The sequence below is a fragment of the Scleropages formosus genome, chromosome 20, assembly GCF_900964775.1.
Source record: "Scleropages formosus chromosome 20, fSclFor1.1, whole genome shotgun sequence".
NCBI lineage: Eukaryota > Metazoa > Chordata > Actinopteri > Osteoglossiformes > Osteoglossidae > Scleropages > Scleropages formosus.
This window is the reverse complement of record NC_041825.1, coordinates 6,165,131-6,181,273: the sequence shown is the minus strand read 5'-3', so window position 1 is coordinate 6,181,273 and position 16,143 is coordinate 6,165,131. Positions and strand designations below refer to the sequence as shown.

At 42.6% G+C, this 16,143-nt stretch overlaps 1 protein-coding gene across 1 annotated transcript in view; it reads left to right on the top strand.

Moving 5' to 3' along the window:
- Window positions 1-7,551: 7,551 nt before the first annotated feature.
- The window catches only part of baiap3 (BAI1 associated protein 3), a 31,078-nt gene continuing 22,486 nt past the window's right edge, over window positions 7,552-16,143 (top strand). The window contains exons 1-2 of the mRNA XM_018735002.2: window positions 7,552-7,717; window positions 13,559-13,697. Of these exons, the coding sequence (XP_018590518.2) occupies window positions 13,585-13,697 (113 nt within the window). The 5' untranslated portion in view covers window positions 7,552-7,717; window positions 13,559-13,584. The remainder of the gene's footprint in view (window positions 7,718-13,558; window positions 13,698-16,143) is intronic.

Genomic DNA, 16,143 nt, shown 5'->3' with positions numbered 1-16,143 from the left:
AACAGGCGTTTGCCATCTTTTGCTCCCAGCGGTGCGTTTCCTACAGGTGCTCCAGTGTAGATGACAACCTCCCCTACGCATGCCTTCGCGATGTTAAAGTGCAGTCTCCCTGATCTTATCCCTTGTTCCCCGATGCTCGCAACCGAAACGAAATCGCATCCTTTGGGTTGCTGCTAAATCAAATTAACACAACGATGGGAGGTTATGAATTTGTGTGGGCGGGGGGGGATCCTGCCGTGCGCCCCTTCCCTCCGCCAACTGTCGGCTCAGTGCTCTTATAAGTCATGATTAACACATAATGGTAATTATGGGGTCTGTCATGCAAATGAAATCATTAACACTATCACACACCCCTGGCATGTTGAAGTTGTACTTCCTGTTACGCATTGTGGAAATATTAATAAAAAAAAATTGAGGAACAGGCAGCTTTATTGGGCTCTAGGAGCTCGCGGCAGCTGAATGAGTATTTATTTACTTGTTTACTCGAAAAGTACATCGATCTGTAGGGTGTATATAAGTTTGGCAGTTCTTTAAAAATAATTTTTTAATCAATTATTGATTGATTATAGAACGAGGCAGGTTAGGAGATGCGTGGTATTCACCTTGGACCATGAGCAGTTAGATGTCATTCCAATACAGGGGTTAAGCTGAAAAGTTCCCGAAATGACCGCTTTGGGGTGAGTGCTGTTGCTACAGTACAACGCTCAACGTTCTGACGTTGTGATTTTTTTTTTTTGCAGAATTACATCTTTTTACTCCAATCAGTCTACAGACATGCGATTGTCTTCCACGGATCTTATAGTCTTATTCAGTACACGTGATCCCCCCCCTTGATTCTCCATGAACCATATTAGACCAGGTTGGAAACTGCATCTAATATGCCCTTTTTTTCTTTACCCATAATTCCCTTTGCATGTTTTATCTCTCGTAATCGGTATTGTACATAACATTATCATCTGATGTGCAGGTAGAAGAAAGGGGCTTATTAAAATATACTCTAGTACAAGTGGAGTAGCCTTCATACGCAGTGGTAGCACAGTAGACCTCTGAGAACCTCAGTGAAGGTCCACAAACTTTTACGAGCTTTTATTGAAGAACTCGTACTTTTTGCGTTTTTTTTTTTTTTTTTTTGTTTTCACTCGGCTTAATCAAAGCCAGGAATGCGTTTTCAAAGCGTGCATGTATTTATATCAATACACAGTCTGGCTCCTTCGCAATTGCTTTTCATGTGAACATGAAGGTCAGGCGGCGAGCGGAAAACATTTGCTTTGTGTGTCTGGAAGCGGGAGCTCAGCTGGAACGGTGTGCTAATGATAGACGCCGCCGCTGCTGGGAGCTTCCTACGGTCTCCCTGTGGGTCAGCGGTGTGTGCACCTTTTCCTCATTTATTTCCTGATAACTAATTTAGTCCAACTTAAATAATTACGTGCGGCGTGAAATAGAGTGCGCAGCCGTATGTTGTACCGAAGGCCTTAACTCGAAATTTAATTTTCTTACAGGCTTTTGATGCATGATCTAATCTGCAGCAACGTGGGTATTGCTGATTCAATCCGTACCACGGTTCAGCCGAGCGTAAAGAGACAGAATAGACACCGTTCGGGTTCGACCGATACAGCTATTAATGTGCTTTTCGTGAATCGCAGCGTCGGAGGGGGAAGACCGCATATCGCCAGTGGGTTCATCTCATCGTCCTCATGATCACTCACCCATGTGGTTATCAGGCGACACAGTCTGGGCTCCAGTAAAGAACGTTCCGGATCACCCCATACAAATTTGGTGTATTCAAACTTTTGACTGGTACAATATATGGACTATAGTTACATTTTTTCATTTAGCGGACACTTTTCTCCAAAGAAACTTACAATGTTAAGGTAGCAATTATTCCCCCATTTATACAGCTGGGTAATTTTAGGGTAAGTACCTTGCTCAAGGGTACTACAGCCAGAGGTGGGGATCAAACCCACAACCTTTGGATTTAAAGGCAACGGCTCTGACCTCTACGTTACCGGATCTCCCTGCTTCTACGAAGTTACCGTATCTCTTAAATGTTACCATTGAATATTAGCAGTAACACAATGTAAAAAAACGTATTATGTTATTATTTTTTGCAGTTTCCATTCAGTTTTGTTAGATTAAATATCCTTTTGGTGTTAGTTTGTACTATATGTCAGTTTTTAGAAAAATATTCCACATTCTTGAAATTAGCAAATTTTGGTGAATTTTGGCACCGGGTTCCGAGCGCCGAAAAGTGCAGTACTGCTTAGGATCTGATGCTTTTCTAGAATATTTTGGTGATTTCTAGAATCTTCTAGTGCCTTCTAGAATATTCCGATGGCTTCCATGTTTCAGTGCATTTCTAGAATGTTCCACTGCAGAATATTTATGTATTTTTTTGTTAACGAATGGCATTTAAAATGTTAGATTCTGTAGCTAAAACTGACACTCTGAAAGAACTAGTGGTATTTTTGTAATCAGTAAACTTTAATCATAATCAACATAACTAAAAAAAAAATACTTGCGTTGCGTAATGTTGCGTTGTGTAATTATTATATTCCGTTTGTTGCGATTGTTAAAAGAACCTAAAATTATTCCAATTAGGACGAAATGGGACAGTGAAACGGCAAGAGTCGATAAGGCACCACTCCTGGTCCCTGGTCTCTGCTGCCACTTGTACCACTCGTTGCAACATTATGACTAAAAAAAAAAAAAAAACATCAATATGAGAGATTTCAGGGAAGAAAAGCAAATTAATCAGACCTGTGAGCACAGTGGGAAGGCAAAATATCCAGGGGTTTCAAAACAAGGTGGCCGAAGGACAATATGAACACGTACCAGGAAGGATCTTCATGCACGACCCCAAACCGGCACATATGTCATATGCAGTTTGTGGAAATGCATTGATTTTTATTATTTGATTTCAGTTTAAACAGTAATGTACACGCATTGTCTAGGGTGGCTAAAACTTCAAAAATACATAAAGCTATTATTTCAGAGCATTTCTAATGCTAACATTTCCCGGTAAAAGTGACTGATTCCAGACATATGAAAGTAAAAAATAAACATCTTTTGGTTATAAGCCTTGTTTTTGTTCCTCATATTCTACACAGCGGTGGAAAGAAGTCACATTTACACCATTCAACCTCATTTATTCTCAAAGGGCAGATTTAATGACACACAACTACCTCCCATCAAAAGGATCAATAAAAGCGACCGACGGGTGGGGAAGAGCTATAATCATCGCATTTGCTGAAGCACCTTGGTTTTTTCACTGGCTCTAAGTGCCACCACTCTGGGGAAGCGCTGCCCCTCTGCCGAGGAGAGCTTTTCTGACTTGCCGTCTGCTTCCTTGGCCTCGCAAAAGGGATGAGTTCTGTGAAAAGAGACGTCTCACCTGCCTGTCATGCAATCAGTGTGTTTCTGTCTATTTTTAGCCTCGCTGAGGTGGACTTAGATGGGAGTGGGGGGGGGGGTGGGCTTCGGTTTCGTACATGAGCTTGCTTACGTCCAAGAACGGGGGAAAGAAATATGAAGGCAACCACTGACAAACAAGGGGAATGTAAAATGTAAAACATATGTTTAGTTTCATCATCTCACACATACACACAACATCTACAGCTGCTCATCCCAGGGGGGGCCGTGGTGAACCGGAGCCTAATCCGGCAGCACGGGGCACAAGGCTGGAGGGGGAGGAGACACACCCAGGATGGGACGCCAGTCCATCACAAGGCACCCCAAGCAGGACTCGAACCCCAGACCCGCCCCTCAAACCTGCTGCACCACCACACCCCTCCTAGTTTCATCATGCCTTTCATTATTATTATTATTATTATTATTATTATTATTATTATTACTATTTCTAGCTGCGTAAACTAAATGTGCATGTATTCTTATAATGAACTACAAGGTACTGGGATGGACAAAAAAATGGCAACAATACATTAAAAAGGATCTAAATTTTGAAGTAACAATCAAAATTGCAACAACAGCTGCAAAGCCGAGGCGTATTAGGTTGATTGAAAATTAGTAGCACTTGTCGGCCGTGAGAAAGATCTGAAAATTATTACTTTGATACGTGAGTTTTCAAAGCAGCATGAGGCGACTGACAGAGTCGCAAAGAGACTAGTAGCTGGTGACTGAATGGCAGGTTAATCGGTCACATGAAGAGTGACAATATTTAATGTATCAAGAGGAACAGTCTCAAAAATAACGGCAGCATATGACAAACATGGACCAACTGCATCGGTAAAGAGGAACAGTGGTAGCAAGTTAAAACTCACCAAGAGGGATAGACAGACACTTCACAGGACAGGTACTAAATGCCACAAAAGTTCAGCCTCAAAAATTACCACTGAAAAGAATCTGCACCTCTTACCCAGTCTCAGCAAAAATTGTACATCATGAGCTTCCCAGAGCTGGAATTTATGGCATTTGGAAACCACTTGCATCTAAGACCAACTCAAAAAAAAGATGGATAACCTGGTGTAAGGAGCGCAAAACTTGAACCCGAGCAGCGAAAAAAAGTGATACGGTGTGATGAGGATGTTTCACTCCTGTATTTCCTGGAGTTTACATTTGGAGAAAGCCGAAGGATGCCTTCAACCCATAATGTCTCTTGCCAGCAGTTACTCCTGGTGGGAGATCCATAACTATATGGGCAACCATCTCCTGACAGTCATTTAAGGGCCAAAGAATATGAAGCCATTTAACAGGACCAAGTGCACCCTAGCACAAACAACGTTCCTCCCCAGTCACCAGATTTGAACTTCACTGGACCTTTATGGGAAGTTCTGGAGTGCAGAATGCAGAGTAGATTTCCATCTCCTTCGTCCCCCAGGGAACTGGAGGCTTCTCTTCTTGAAGAATGGTGCAATATCCCAGTGCACACACTTGTACAATAGCGTTCCAAGAAGGACTGAAGCTGCTCTGAAGGCCAAGGTGGCCCTGCTCCTTATGACGCCCTTGAAATTAATATATTGTTAGATGTTTCTGTTACTTGCTCCACCTCAGTATATACATTGTTTATTGATGACTTCAGAAATAACTGTTATTGCTATAAATTAGTTGTATAGTCAGTTTTAAAACTTTCCAGTTTATAAATTCTCACTATAAACACCTTAGGTTATGCACAATATTTTATTAAGATTCTAAGTGTTCAATGTTAATCTGGCTCTCGCACAACTCTTTCGTTTTGAAAACATATTACAGTTACATTCCTTCTGGAACACACCGGAAACAAAGGTAACGAAGAGCATGAGTACAGAGAACAAATCGAAGGATTCGAAAAGAGTAAAAGTGTATGATCTGTTGCTCCTCCACAATGGACCAGTGCGGAGTCAAAAAGCTTATAGATTTGTTCAGCAAACCTTGTAGCCTCTCCTTCCTCTCAATGTTTGACAGGAAATTGTTCTAGGATTGATTTGTCTATTTGAATATATATGACTTTACAACAGAACTGGAAAATGGCCATAAACTCCCATCCCCAAATGAGCTCAAGCAAGGCTGGCTTTGTCTGAATTAAGATTTAGCCACTTTTTAGCTCTGAAGTCTGAGTGTGAGAGGATATTGTAAGTCAAAAGTTCACGAAGACCCAGAGAGCTGTCATCTGTCTCACCGACACTTCTGACTCCATTGCACCCTTCCATCTCAAATCAGTTATGAGTCACAGCTCCATCTGGATGACACAAGTGGAGAGACGAACTTGTCCTGATTCACATATATCCTGGTGCTCTGCGTGCAAAATAAACTTCCCGGTACGTTGGAAATGATAAAGCAGCACAAAATCGTCAAAGTTATCGCTTATCACTCATGGAAAAACTCCGTGTGGCTGAGAAGCGGGATCTAAAGCCTCACTGAATTCTAGTGAAATAGGTTTGATTTCTGCTATTTCAAATATAAGTGTGATGGAATAGTCTTTATCGGTGGAATGCAGATATTGCTAGGTTCAGAATTCTGGAGATGACATGTAAATTCATGTTTCCCACTAATCTTTCATCGACTGCAATAGTATTTTGACTGACCACTCTGTCCCCCTATGAGGGGTCTCACACTCATCTTCATGGTGACAGCTGTCATATTCTGTCATACTGTAGAGTATTTCATAAGTACCCACTCCTGCCATGGGACCCTTGGATAATGAACTTACTCTGAATTGATGCAGTAGAACACACACACACACACACACACACACACACACACACACAGTGTCTGAAGCCGTTTGTCCCCAGCAGGGTTGTAGCGAGCCAGAGCCTAGCCCAGCAACACGGGGCAGAGGGGACACACCCAGGACAGGATGCCAGTCCACTGCAAGGCACCCCAAGCAGGACTCGAACCCCAGACCCACCAGGAAGCAGGCACAGGCCAAACCTGCTGTGCCACCACACCCCCCCCAGTGGAATATATTGCTGTACAAATGGGTAAACCACAGTAAATTTGTGTGCAGCCTTGGACAAAGGAATACAATAAATTTTCATCGTATTAAATAAGTACAATTGGGCAGCTGGTAGCGTAGCGGCACGAGCGGCTGCGTTGAATCCAAAGGTCGCAGGTTAGAATCCCACCTCTTAAGCACGGTACTTGCTATTGCTCTAGGGAAAATTCCCCAGGTGTATAAATGAGTAAATACCTTGGTAGCGTGACACTGTGCGTCACTTTGGAGAAAAGCATCAGCTAAACGAATAAATGTCAACAATTAATAAAACACTTGTAAAGACACTGCATCAGCTTTCCAAGAACGTTCTGAGAAAGCGCGTTGACTTTTCAAGGAGCCGACAAAACTTCTCCCCAAATTCTTCATTGTTCATTTTCTAAGCATGCTGAGGAAGGGTGTTGTGGTGTGGTGGATTTGGCTGATGCCTCCTGCGCGACAGGTCTGGGGTTCGAGCCCTGCTTGGGGTGCCTTGCAACAGACTGGTGCCCTCTCCTGGGTGCGTCCCCACCCCCTTCGGCCCTCTACCCCGCATTGCTGAGCAAAGCTCCGGTGCATTGCGATCCTTCTCAGGGCAAGTGGTTGTAGATGTTGGGTTGTAAGAGCTCCAGGTGTGTAAGGTTGGTCCATTTACCAGTAAGGGAGTAGAGGGAGGATCCTGTTAGGGCTGTCACCTTGCAGTCTTAAGGTGTTTGGTTTGAATCTGCTCTAACTGTAGAGCTCTTTATCTGGGTACTCACCTTGAACTGATACAGTTTCAACACCCTGCTGCTGTATAGAAGGGTAAATCATGGCAAAATTGAATATCTAACACTGCAGCTACTCTGGACAATGGAGTAAGGTGTCGGTTTAGAAGATAATACACAAATCACATGCATGATTCACATTATGAACGTCTTTGAGGTATTGTACTACTCTATGTGAGGCAACAGCTGACTGACTAATTAATTAGCTGATCGAATGATTGACATGTATGGAACTTGTACGGTCCACGGCATCCGCGAAGGCCTCGCGCTCCGGCCTTTGCGGGAGCCCCAATATTCCTCCGCTGCACATTGTCGCGCGAAAGGTGTTCGCCCACTTCCTCCTGACCATATTTGGCGTTCGCCGGGCCCCGCGCGCGCCGCTCCCGCCGAAGGGACGTGTCAGTGAGCCGCAACAAGCGGAACCGGCCGGTGCCTCTGACTGACAGCCCTGCATATTGACCGCAATTTACCGTCCGTCACGCAGAGAAGCGCGCGCAAGAAAACCACGGCGTCGGCGGCGCGCGGGCGACGGACCTCTCGCTCACAGGTGTGTGCGCGCCGGCGCGCGCTTTTCTCTTCCACGCCGTAACGTGCGTTTTGCATTTTAGCGCTTTGCAAGGAATGACACAGGTGTGTTTGTGGGTTTTGTGTGTGTGTGAGACGTGCAGGGGAGGATATTACCGTTTAGTGTATTCATTCATTGCCGTGCGGGGATGTGTGGGTGCGCGCGACGCGGCGCGCGGGCACCTGTTGATCGCCTCACACTGACTGAGCTCTCGGTGATATTCAATTGCGCACAAAATAACTCCGCGGAGCAGCCGCTCCTGATCAAAACATAAATAAATTTTAAAAATAATAAATTATTAAAACGCAGTTCTCAGTCTGTGCTGCAAATGTTGCCTGTTGAGTCTTGACGAGAAGTCAAATTTTGAGGAGAGACTCACTCACAGACACGCCAGTGTGTCTCCAACTTACTAGGAACAACAAGTACATTTTTGTGTTCATGAAGCTATGTATCTGCTTTGTACAGTGCAGAATGTGGGAAAAACTGAATTTATTTCCCATTCAAATCTACCCTTAGCCTAATGCTGCAAAAACGTAATTTATATCAATTTTTTCCGGAACAGCTAACACATCGATGTACGAGTGCCCTACCCACATCTCTCTCAGCGGATCCATCAACCATGGCATGAGTAATCCATTTCTATCCATTATAAAAATATATTTCACTACGATATATGTTGATATTAATGTTTTGCACCAGTAATAACATTGTTTCTAATTTTCCTTTTAGCTTTTTTTTTTTTTTTTTTTTTTTAAATTTTTTTTTTTTTTTTTTTTTTTTTTTTTTTTTTTACTGAGGTACTGTACGTTAAGTAAAACAACTTCCTCCGGAACGTGAACGCGCAAAATTGTGGTCAAATTGTTAACTTTTTATCCATAAAGCTGCATGTAGTAGGGGATATCCATACAATGCAGCAGTTACTGATTGTATTTCTCCTGAAATGGCTGCTTAGAAGTGTTTGTTTTGGGTGGATATATTCATATAAGTGGGATTTTTGTGCCCTGGCACGTGCTTCCAGATGTGTTCAGCCCTACACTGAAATTCCTTCAGTTGTTTTGTTTTTTATTCTTGATTTCTGCCCCGTTCGCTTCCTTTTTTCAGGACCATCCCTGTTTGTGTTGCATATCTTCAGAGATGAAAATGACATGTCATTTTTTTTCCCAGAATGCCTTTGAAAGCAAATAGTAAGTACAGTGTAGACTGCATTTTTGTGGCTGTTACATAAAATACAATTTTTTTTTTTTTTTTTTTTTTTTATAAGGCAGGTGAAAAGTTTAAGGGTTTCCAGCAACAGCAATTGGAGTAATTGCTAAAATTAAACAGAATTTTAAATTGACTGGATGCTTCCGTATTGATTTGCATCTCGGAATTTTTCTCTTCCCCAACAGAAAATCTCCTGGAGTTTTTGTCCCTGACTTAGTACATTGATTTTGCTTTTTTGATTTAGCTTTTGGTTTACTGCAGAGGGGGAGTGCGGTGGTGCAGTGGAATGGACTGGCTTCTGCTCTCCAGTGGGTCTGGGGTTCGAGTCCCGCTTGGGGTGCCTTGCGACGGACTGGTGTCCCCTCCCCCTCCAGCTTTGAGCCCTGTGTTGCCGGGTTAGGCTCCGGTTCCCCGCGACCCCATATGGGACAAGCGGTTTCAGATGATGTGTGTATGTGGGTTTACTGCAGTATGCTCATTTGGTTGTTAGTGAGAGTTTGATTTAAAAAAAACATGGATTTGTGAACAGTGGGACTCAAATTTGTTTCATATTCAGTTTATCTGGCACATTGCAGTCATGGCAAATGCAATTAAAATTTTGTCCTGTTTTACTCTTTCAGCCCATTCTCTGAAGGAATAAAAAGCCAAATTCATAGATGCTTTCATGCCAAATAGTTTGGGTTCCCTCTTGATCTGACTTGTACTGTAGGTGGAGGCTACAGTATTGGCTGATCTTTAACCACTTTTGGTCTCAGCTGGCAGTTACCAACATTTAGTGTACTGAGGAAACATCTGGTTAAATCTCTAATCTGAGATACGGAGAACTGGAACCTGCATCATCCTCTAAAGCTTCTTCTGCAAACTTGACATGGGTCCAGCCTAAGAACATACGGTATCCTTTAATTAATAACAAAATATTGATTTTTTTATTTTTTTTTCTCTCCCCCTCTCAGCAGAAGCAGTCACTTTTTTTGAGTGTATTTTTTTATAAGTGGATAAACAAATCAAGTAACATGGACTTCTGAAAGTCCTCCAAGATTTCCTCCATGTTTCCGTAGCTTTTGAGTGCTACTAAAATAATGCCATTACATCATTCGTTCCTCAGCCGAAGTAGGTTTCTTCTAATTTTTGCATATGTCCTCTAATCCTTGTGCCACGCAGAAGTTGTAGAATACAAACACAGAATGTTTTTATACCTGGCATGTGTGCTGTTCTGGAAAGGAGACATGATAGGTGATCTGGACCTGATATATGTATATTTGGAGTTATGAAATCCCGTTCATTTCTTTATGATGAGGTGTTGAGTCTGTTCAGCTGAAATATCATATTCATTTTCCCAGCCAGTCAACAAACTTCATTAATGTAAAGGAGTTTTTCCTCTAATCTGCATATGGTTTTACAGCTGTGTTTATTTTGAATACAGTATGTATTGCTGTTGAGTCATTTTAAAATGCTAAGTATGTCGTCTTTTTGTGGTTGTTACTGAGTTTATTATTTCCCTCATAATATGACTAAGTACTTTGGGGACACATTTTAATAAAAGGGTTTATTGCATCACAGAAGATGAGAGCTGGTATCACTGGTTGATTCTATGACCTCCCCTGAGCCCTACATTGTCGTCATCCCCAGAAAATGGTTTAATCTGGGGGAATAGGTCTCCTATTATCATATCCTTAATGAAACATAACATCAATGGAATGTAAGCTTTTTCTTTTGCTTCGTGAAAGGTTTTTGTGAGCAAAATGTGTTGTCTTTCCATAATATTCATTTAATGAACTGGAGATCAGCACCGTTTCCTGGTTAAAATCAGTATTTTAGATATTGAACGGTTTGTGATGTGATTGCAAGCATTTTTTTGATATTCATCTTAGTGTTTTATATATAAATTTCACATTTGTAGCATGGTTTAAATAATTCTTTCTTCAATGCCAAGTTGATTGTCATCTTCAGGCACTGCAGGTGCATATGGAGCTTCATGGAGCAGCCCATCTCACATTACTGGTACCTGGCCAGGCACTTCCTATGAGGCAATTATGTAGCGGCAAGTCAAGAAAATTACTTAACCCTGAGCTATTGCTCGGCACATCGATGCCAAGAATATTCTGCCGAAATGGAAGTCACAGTTGGAGTGGGCTGATGAAACGATATGCACTAAGACCCCAGACTGGGACATAGGATGAAGGGTTGGCTTTCTTGGCTCGGCCTTTGTTTCCTGTTTCGCAAATTAGGGATAATTCTTTTAATGTAAGATTTGCTGCCTCTAAAAAGCCATTTTTCCTGAGATTTGCCTCCGTGAAAGGTTAGAAAAGCGTGTAAATAATCGAGAGAGGAACATTGTTTTGTCATTTCAAAATGCATTTGTTCTTAAAAGTGTGATCACCTTTTCTAAGCGTTTTTATAATTAAATTATCATAAAATTAAATTATGTCCTTTCTATAGGATATATGCTGTATTTATTGTCCAGTTGCAGATCAACTGTACAATTCATCTGAGCGTCTCTGGACGCAAGGGTTAAGAAAAAAAAAAAAAAAAAACCCGGTTAATATGTGTTGAAGGCCACCCGTTGTGCTTTTCTGTAGGTAATGATTAGAGAGGCGAAGGGGTGCTGTTAAATGGAGAGAAGCTTTTTAGAGTTGAAGGTAACTGCAGGTGTACCAAGCTGCTTATGTTGCGTACAGCTGCCGAAAACCAATCGCCCCCATCCCCCAGGTGGATGGCTTTGAAGAAGATGGAGTACTAATCAATCCTCTCCAGAAGGAGCCAGACTTTTATTTAACAGCCAAGGTGAATAAAAGAACAGTGAAAGGCTCTGGACTTTGGAGGGGGGGGAGGATTACTGAGCGGGATGCGTTTTGCTAACGGAGGATGTTCAGATTTAAACACTGCATATACGTGTATTTGTTTATTTTCATTTATTTCTTAACTTTCTCCAGCTTGAGGTACAGCTCAGAGTTAATAAATGCCTCTTCACCTGCCAGCAAAATGCACAAGTGTCTGCCGAATCACAGGTTGTCCGATACCGGAGTTTTTGCTGACATGCGTTGAAGTAGCTGCCTATAGAGTTCAGTCAAAGCTGATTGTGACCGACTGAAGGATACTTTTTTTTGGAGCTGTTAAGAGATCAGGAGAGAAGTGGGTCCAAGAGAGATGAGTTTGGGGATCATTTTTCAATAGTAAAGGGATTCTGTAGTTCTGAGGGACAGAGGGAGCTTATTCATCCTCATTGAAGCTAACATCAGCAATGTATGGACTTCCGACTTTGGATATTTCATGAGTTGGACTACTGAACAGTTGGGACAGTTGGAAGAGTAGGAGTGTAGCATTCTTGCTTGGGATCTGATCATGTTGGCATCAGTGTGAAGATCCTTTGAACATCTTGTAGGCCAAGAACAGAGTCTTCAAGTTAATACAGGCAACTACAGGCAGCCAATGGAGAAAGACAAGGAGGTGGGATACATTGCAATGTTTCGGCAGGTCGAATGCAACTCGTGCAGCAGCATCCTGTACCAACTGGAGAGGTCTGATGGCAGAGGCTGGAAGACCAAACAGGAGACAGATGCAGTAGTCCAGGTGGGATATCGCCATGGCTTCCACCTGGGTTTGTCAAGTGTGCTGTGGCATATGGGTGGATCCTGAGGATATCTTACAGTATCTACAGGATCAGATCATGGCTTCAGTGTGCTGGGGAAGCAGTGGCCTCATTCGATTGTTACTCCAGGCTCTTGACTGGTGAAGTGGATGGAAATGAGCAAATTGTCCTGTTCGATAGTGTTCCTGAGAGACTGATGGATGAATCTTGGGAAAGCTGAGTTGTAGATGCTGAAGAGACATGCTTCAATGCAAGAAGACACATCTAGCTGTGTGGTAAATCCTGAGAGGAAGAGAATTTTTTTTTTTTTTTTTTTTTTTTTTTTTTAATTCTGCTGTAGTCCAGAAGTTCATGGTAATCAGCAGAAACAAATAAATGCAATAACTGGATGGCACGGTAGCACAGCGAGTAGCGCTGCTGTCTTGCAGCGCCTGGGTGGTGCGAGAGAACATGGGTTTGATCCCTGCTCAGTCTGTGTGGAGTTTGCATGTTCTCCCCTTGTCTGGGTTTCCTCCGGGTGCTCCGGTTTCCTCCCACAGTCCAAAGACATGCTGTTCAGGTTCCCCCATAGTGTGTGTGTGTTTCACTGATGCATGAATGAGTAACCCCTTGTAAGTAGTGTATCTAGCAGTGTAGTCACCTTGGTGAATAAGGTGTGTGGGCTAGTAACACTACGTAGTATTTGTTGTAAGTTTCTTTGGACAAAGCGTCTGCTAAGTGAATAAGTGCGGTGATGTGTTCACATGATTTGTTTTTGTGGGGAACAATGAGTTCCAAGGTGATAAATTGCAGCTACACAATTATTTTGATAATTGTTGTAAATTTGATTGGAATTTGGACAAGAACAGGTGTCCCCCTGGAAAGAAATTACTATAAACTATAGTTTTATGGGTTATGGCTCCCAGAGCTTCAGGAATACTTGGGATGCCCCGAAGTAGGTTTTAAGTGTTCTTATGGCTAATTAGTTTTTGGACATCATCAGAAACAGCAGCTAGTCACTAATGCCGAGTCCACCTGAACCCGTTCTCCAGGCACAGGTGCTGTACTGCTGGAGATCATGAGGCGTGCTATGAGGCCGGCGCAGAGATGTCAGTCGCTGCGTGGGCCTAGGGAGCCGTCAGCTGCTCCTCTCGTCTTCTCTGCACTCCGCTCACCTGGCTCGCTCCACAGGTGAGTTCCACCCTCTGCTCCATGTGCAGATTGCACCGTGTCAGACTGTTCTGCTGCACAACACTCCACACCGACCTGAAGCCACAGCTCTGCTGTGGTTACAATAGCACTGTAATATCGTTACATGTAATGGAAACTCACCGATAGCTTGTAACCACAGCAGCCGCTCTTAGAACTTATTGACTGGACCACATAGAAGGCAATAAAACTCAATTCATGTGAGCAGCAGAAATAAGTAATAATAAACAAAAACGAGGAGTTATTTGGTTTCATCACAGTTGGGTTGGCTGCTCTTCTCCCAAACATTGCAGAATTCCTATTAGAACATAGTCAATGTTGGTTGCTGCTGAAAATTAATACATCAGTAATTGATTAATTACAATGTGTACTACTGTCAGCCAATAGTAATGTTTTGGTAAAATCGGTGGGTGTGCCCAGTTACAGAAAGTAAAGATTAGATACCGTTTCAAGCAAATAAAGGGAACAGTGATGTAGTTAATGACCCATCGCCAAGAAACGCCAAGACGAGCCCCATGTTGATACCTTTGACTCGTCTCTGGTTGGTCATGCAGAGTACGGCAGAAACCCATGCTTGTATTTCAGTTTGTGAGACCCACGTGTAGGCTGAACCCGGAGCAGGTGGAGGTACGAATGGAAGCCTGTTCACTGAGGGACTCTTCAGACTTCTTGCTCCCTCAGCCTCTCCTTTGACCATTCTTTTGGCTTCTCATTTCTTGTCCTTCATTCAATATCACCAGTATGTGCTGGGGTCTTTACCTATTGCTTATATTTTAAGTGCCAGAAAGTGAGAGATACAACATTAAGCAGCACAAATGGGCACGAACAAATGAGCCAGGTTTCAAATCACTGCACTTCTGTATGGTGGCTGGGTGACATCAGTCTGGAAATAATTGCTGTTACTTTAAAAATGGCAAATTCTAATTTTCACAGTGCTAATGAAGCATGGAGATCTTCTTCCTCCTCCTCCATTTGTAGAGGGCCAACTTCACAAAGCATCTTCTCCAGGCTTTCAAAGTGCACCTTTTTTATACTCTTTCATTAGTTTGTTGGCTGCACCTGGGGCTCATTTGTTCCTTTAACAAATTGTTCTCAGGTGCAGCTGCTCGTCTGGGCCTGGCCTGGGCCACAGATTCAGTAAACTTCCCCCCCCCCCTTTCTTTTCCCTGCTATCATAGACTGACATCCCATCCAGAGTGTATTTTATTAGTCTTGTGCCCTGTGCTTATGGGATAGGCTCTGACCCACCATGACCCTGCATTGATAAGCATTTACCAACAGTGAGTGTTTTAATTCCCTTACTTGAATTGGGAGGAAGTATGTTGCCACTTACTACTAAATTAGTTATGGTCATGATAGTAAAAGCTGTTTACTGATATTTGCTGTATTTGGTGGTGTGTTGGAGCTGCCTTCCCTCATTTGGGTCACAGTCATTTTCGAGACCATTTAGGAATTTGAAATCGGTCCGATTTTATACTAAAGAGATGAGGTGTCAGGAATGTTTTATTCATTATTATGATATTTAGTTTAATGTATGAAATAAAGAAAAATTGATTCAGATAGAGAAGACAATGAAATAATGACTTCTGATTTATGCCTTGTGATATTTTGCAAAGGTTGTGGAGCTGAGGCCCTATGTGTAGCTGACAGGTCCGAGGTGATCCCTGGCTAGCTCGTCTTCCGCCGAATGGATACTTCATTGAGCAGGGTCCTACTGAGTCCCCCTCCCTGCAGACCCATTACCGCTTCCAAATACCAGGCGTCACATATATTCAGCGGAGGAATGCTTTAACCTTTAGGCAGGAAGGGAAGCACAGGTGTTATCCGAAAATCAAACGCAGGCGGAGTCAAAACTGATATTTTTAACGTAGAATGACTTCACATGAGACGGGCTTCTTGGTACTATGTTCAAAGTTCATAAGGTTTATACCATCGGAAATGGTAGGTGAATGAATAAGACGTTGAAATGGAATAGTGTAGAGCGTGATGCTTCCTTTTTTAGAATGTCAGCACAACAAAAGATGCACATACGACTGTGCAGTACATGCATGCACCACTGAGATTGATTGTATTACGGCATATGGCATGGCTGCAATCATTCTCCTTCCTCTTTGGAAAACTAACTAATATATTTGCTCTTTGGAAACCCAGTCCTTTTTGGAAAGGCTGAAGTTTAAAGATCTTTTTGTTTCCACAGAAGGCACTGAGCAGTGGTGGCTTGAGGCCAGATAAATGTGATTAACTGCTGGGGTTTGTCCTCCTGCAATTTTTAATATGTCCGAGTTAGCCGAACTAAAATGCATGTGGCTGCGAACAGGAGACTTTGCTGACAGTTTTGTCCATTTCACTTGAGATGAACAGCCTGACACTTTTTCCAAGCCTTACGAAGATGGTTCACTCTTGAAAAAGCCTTTCATAAGGTGAATTC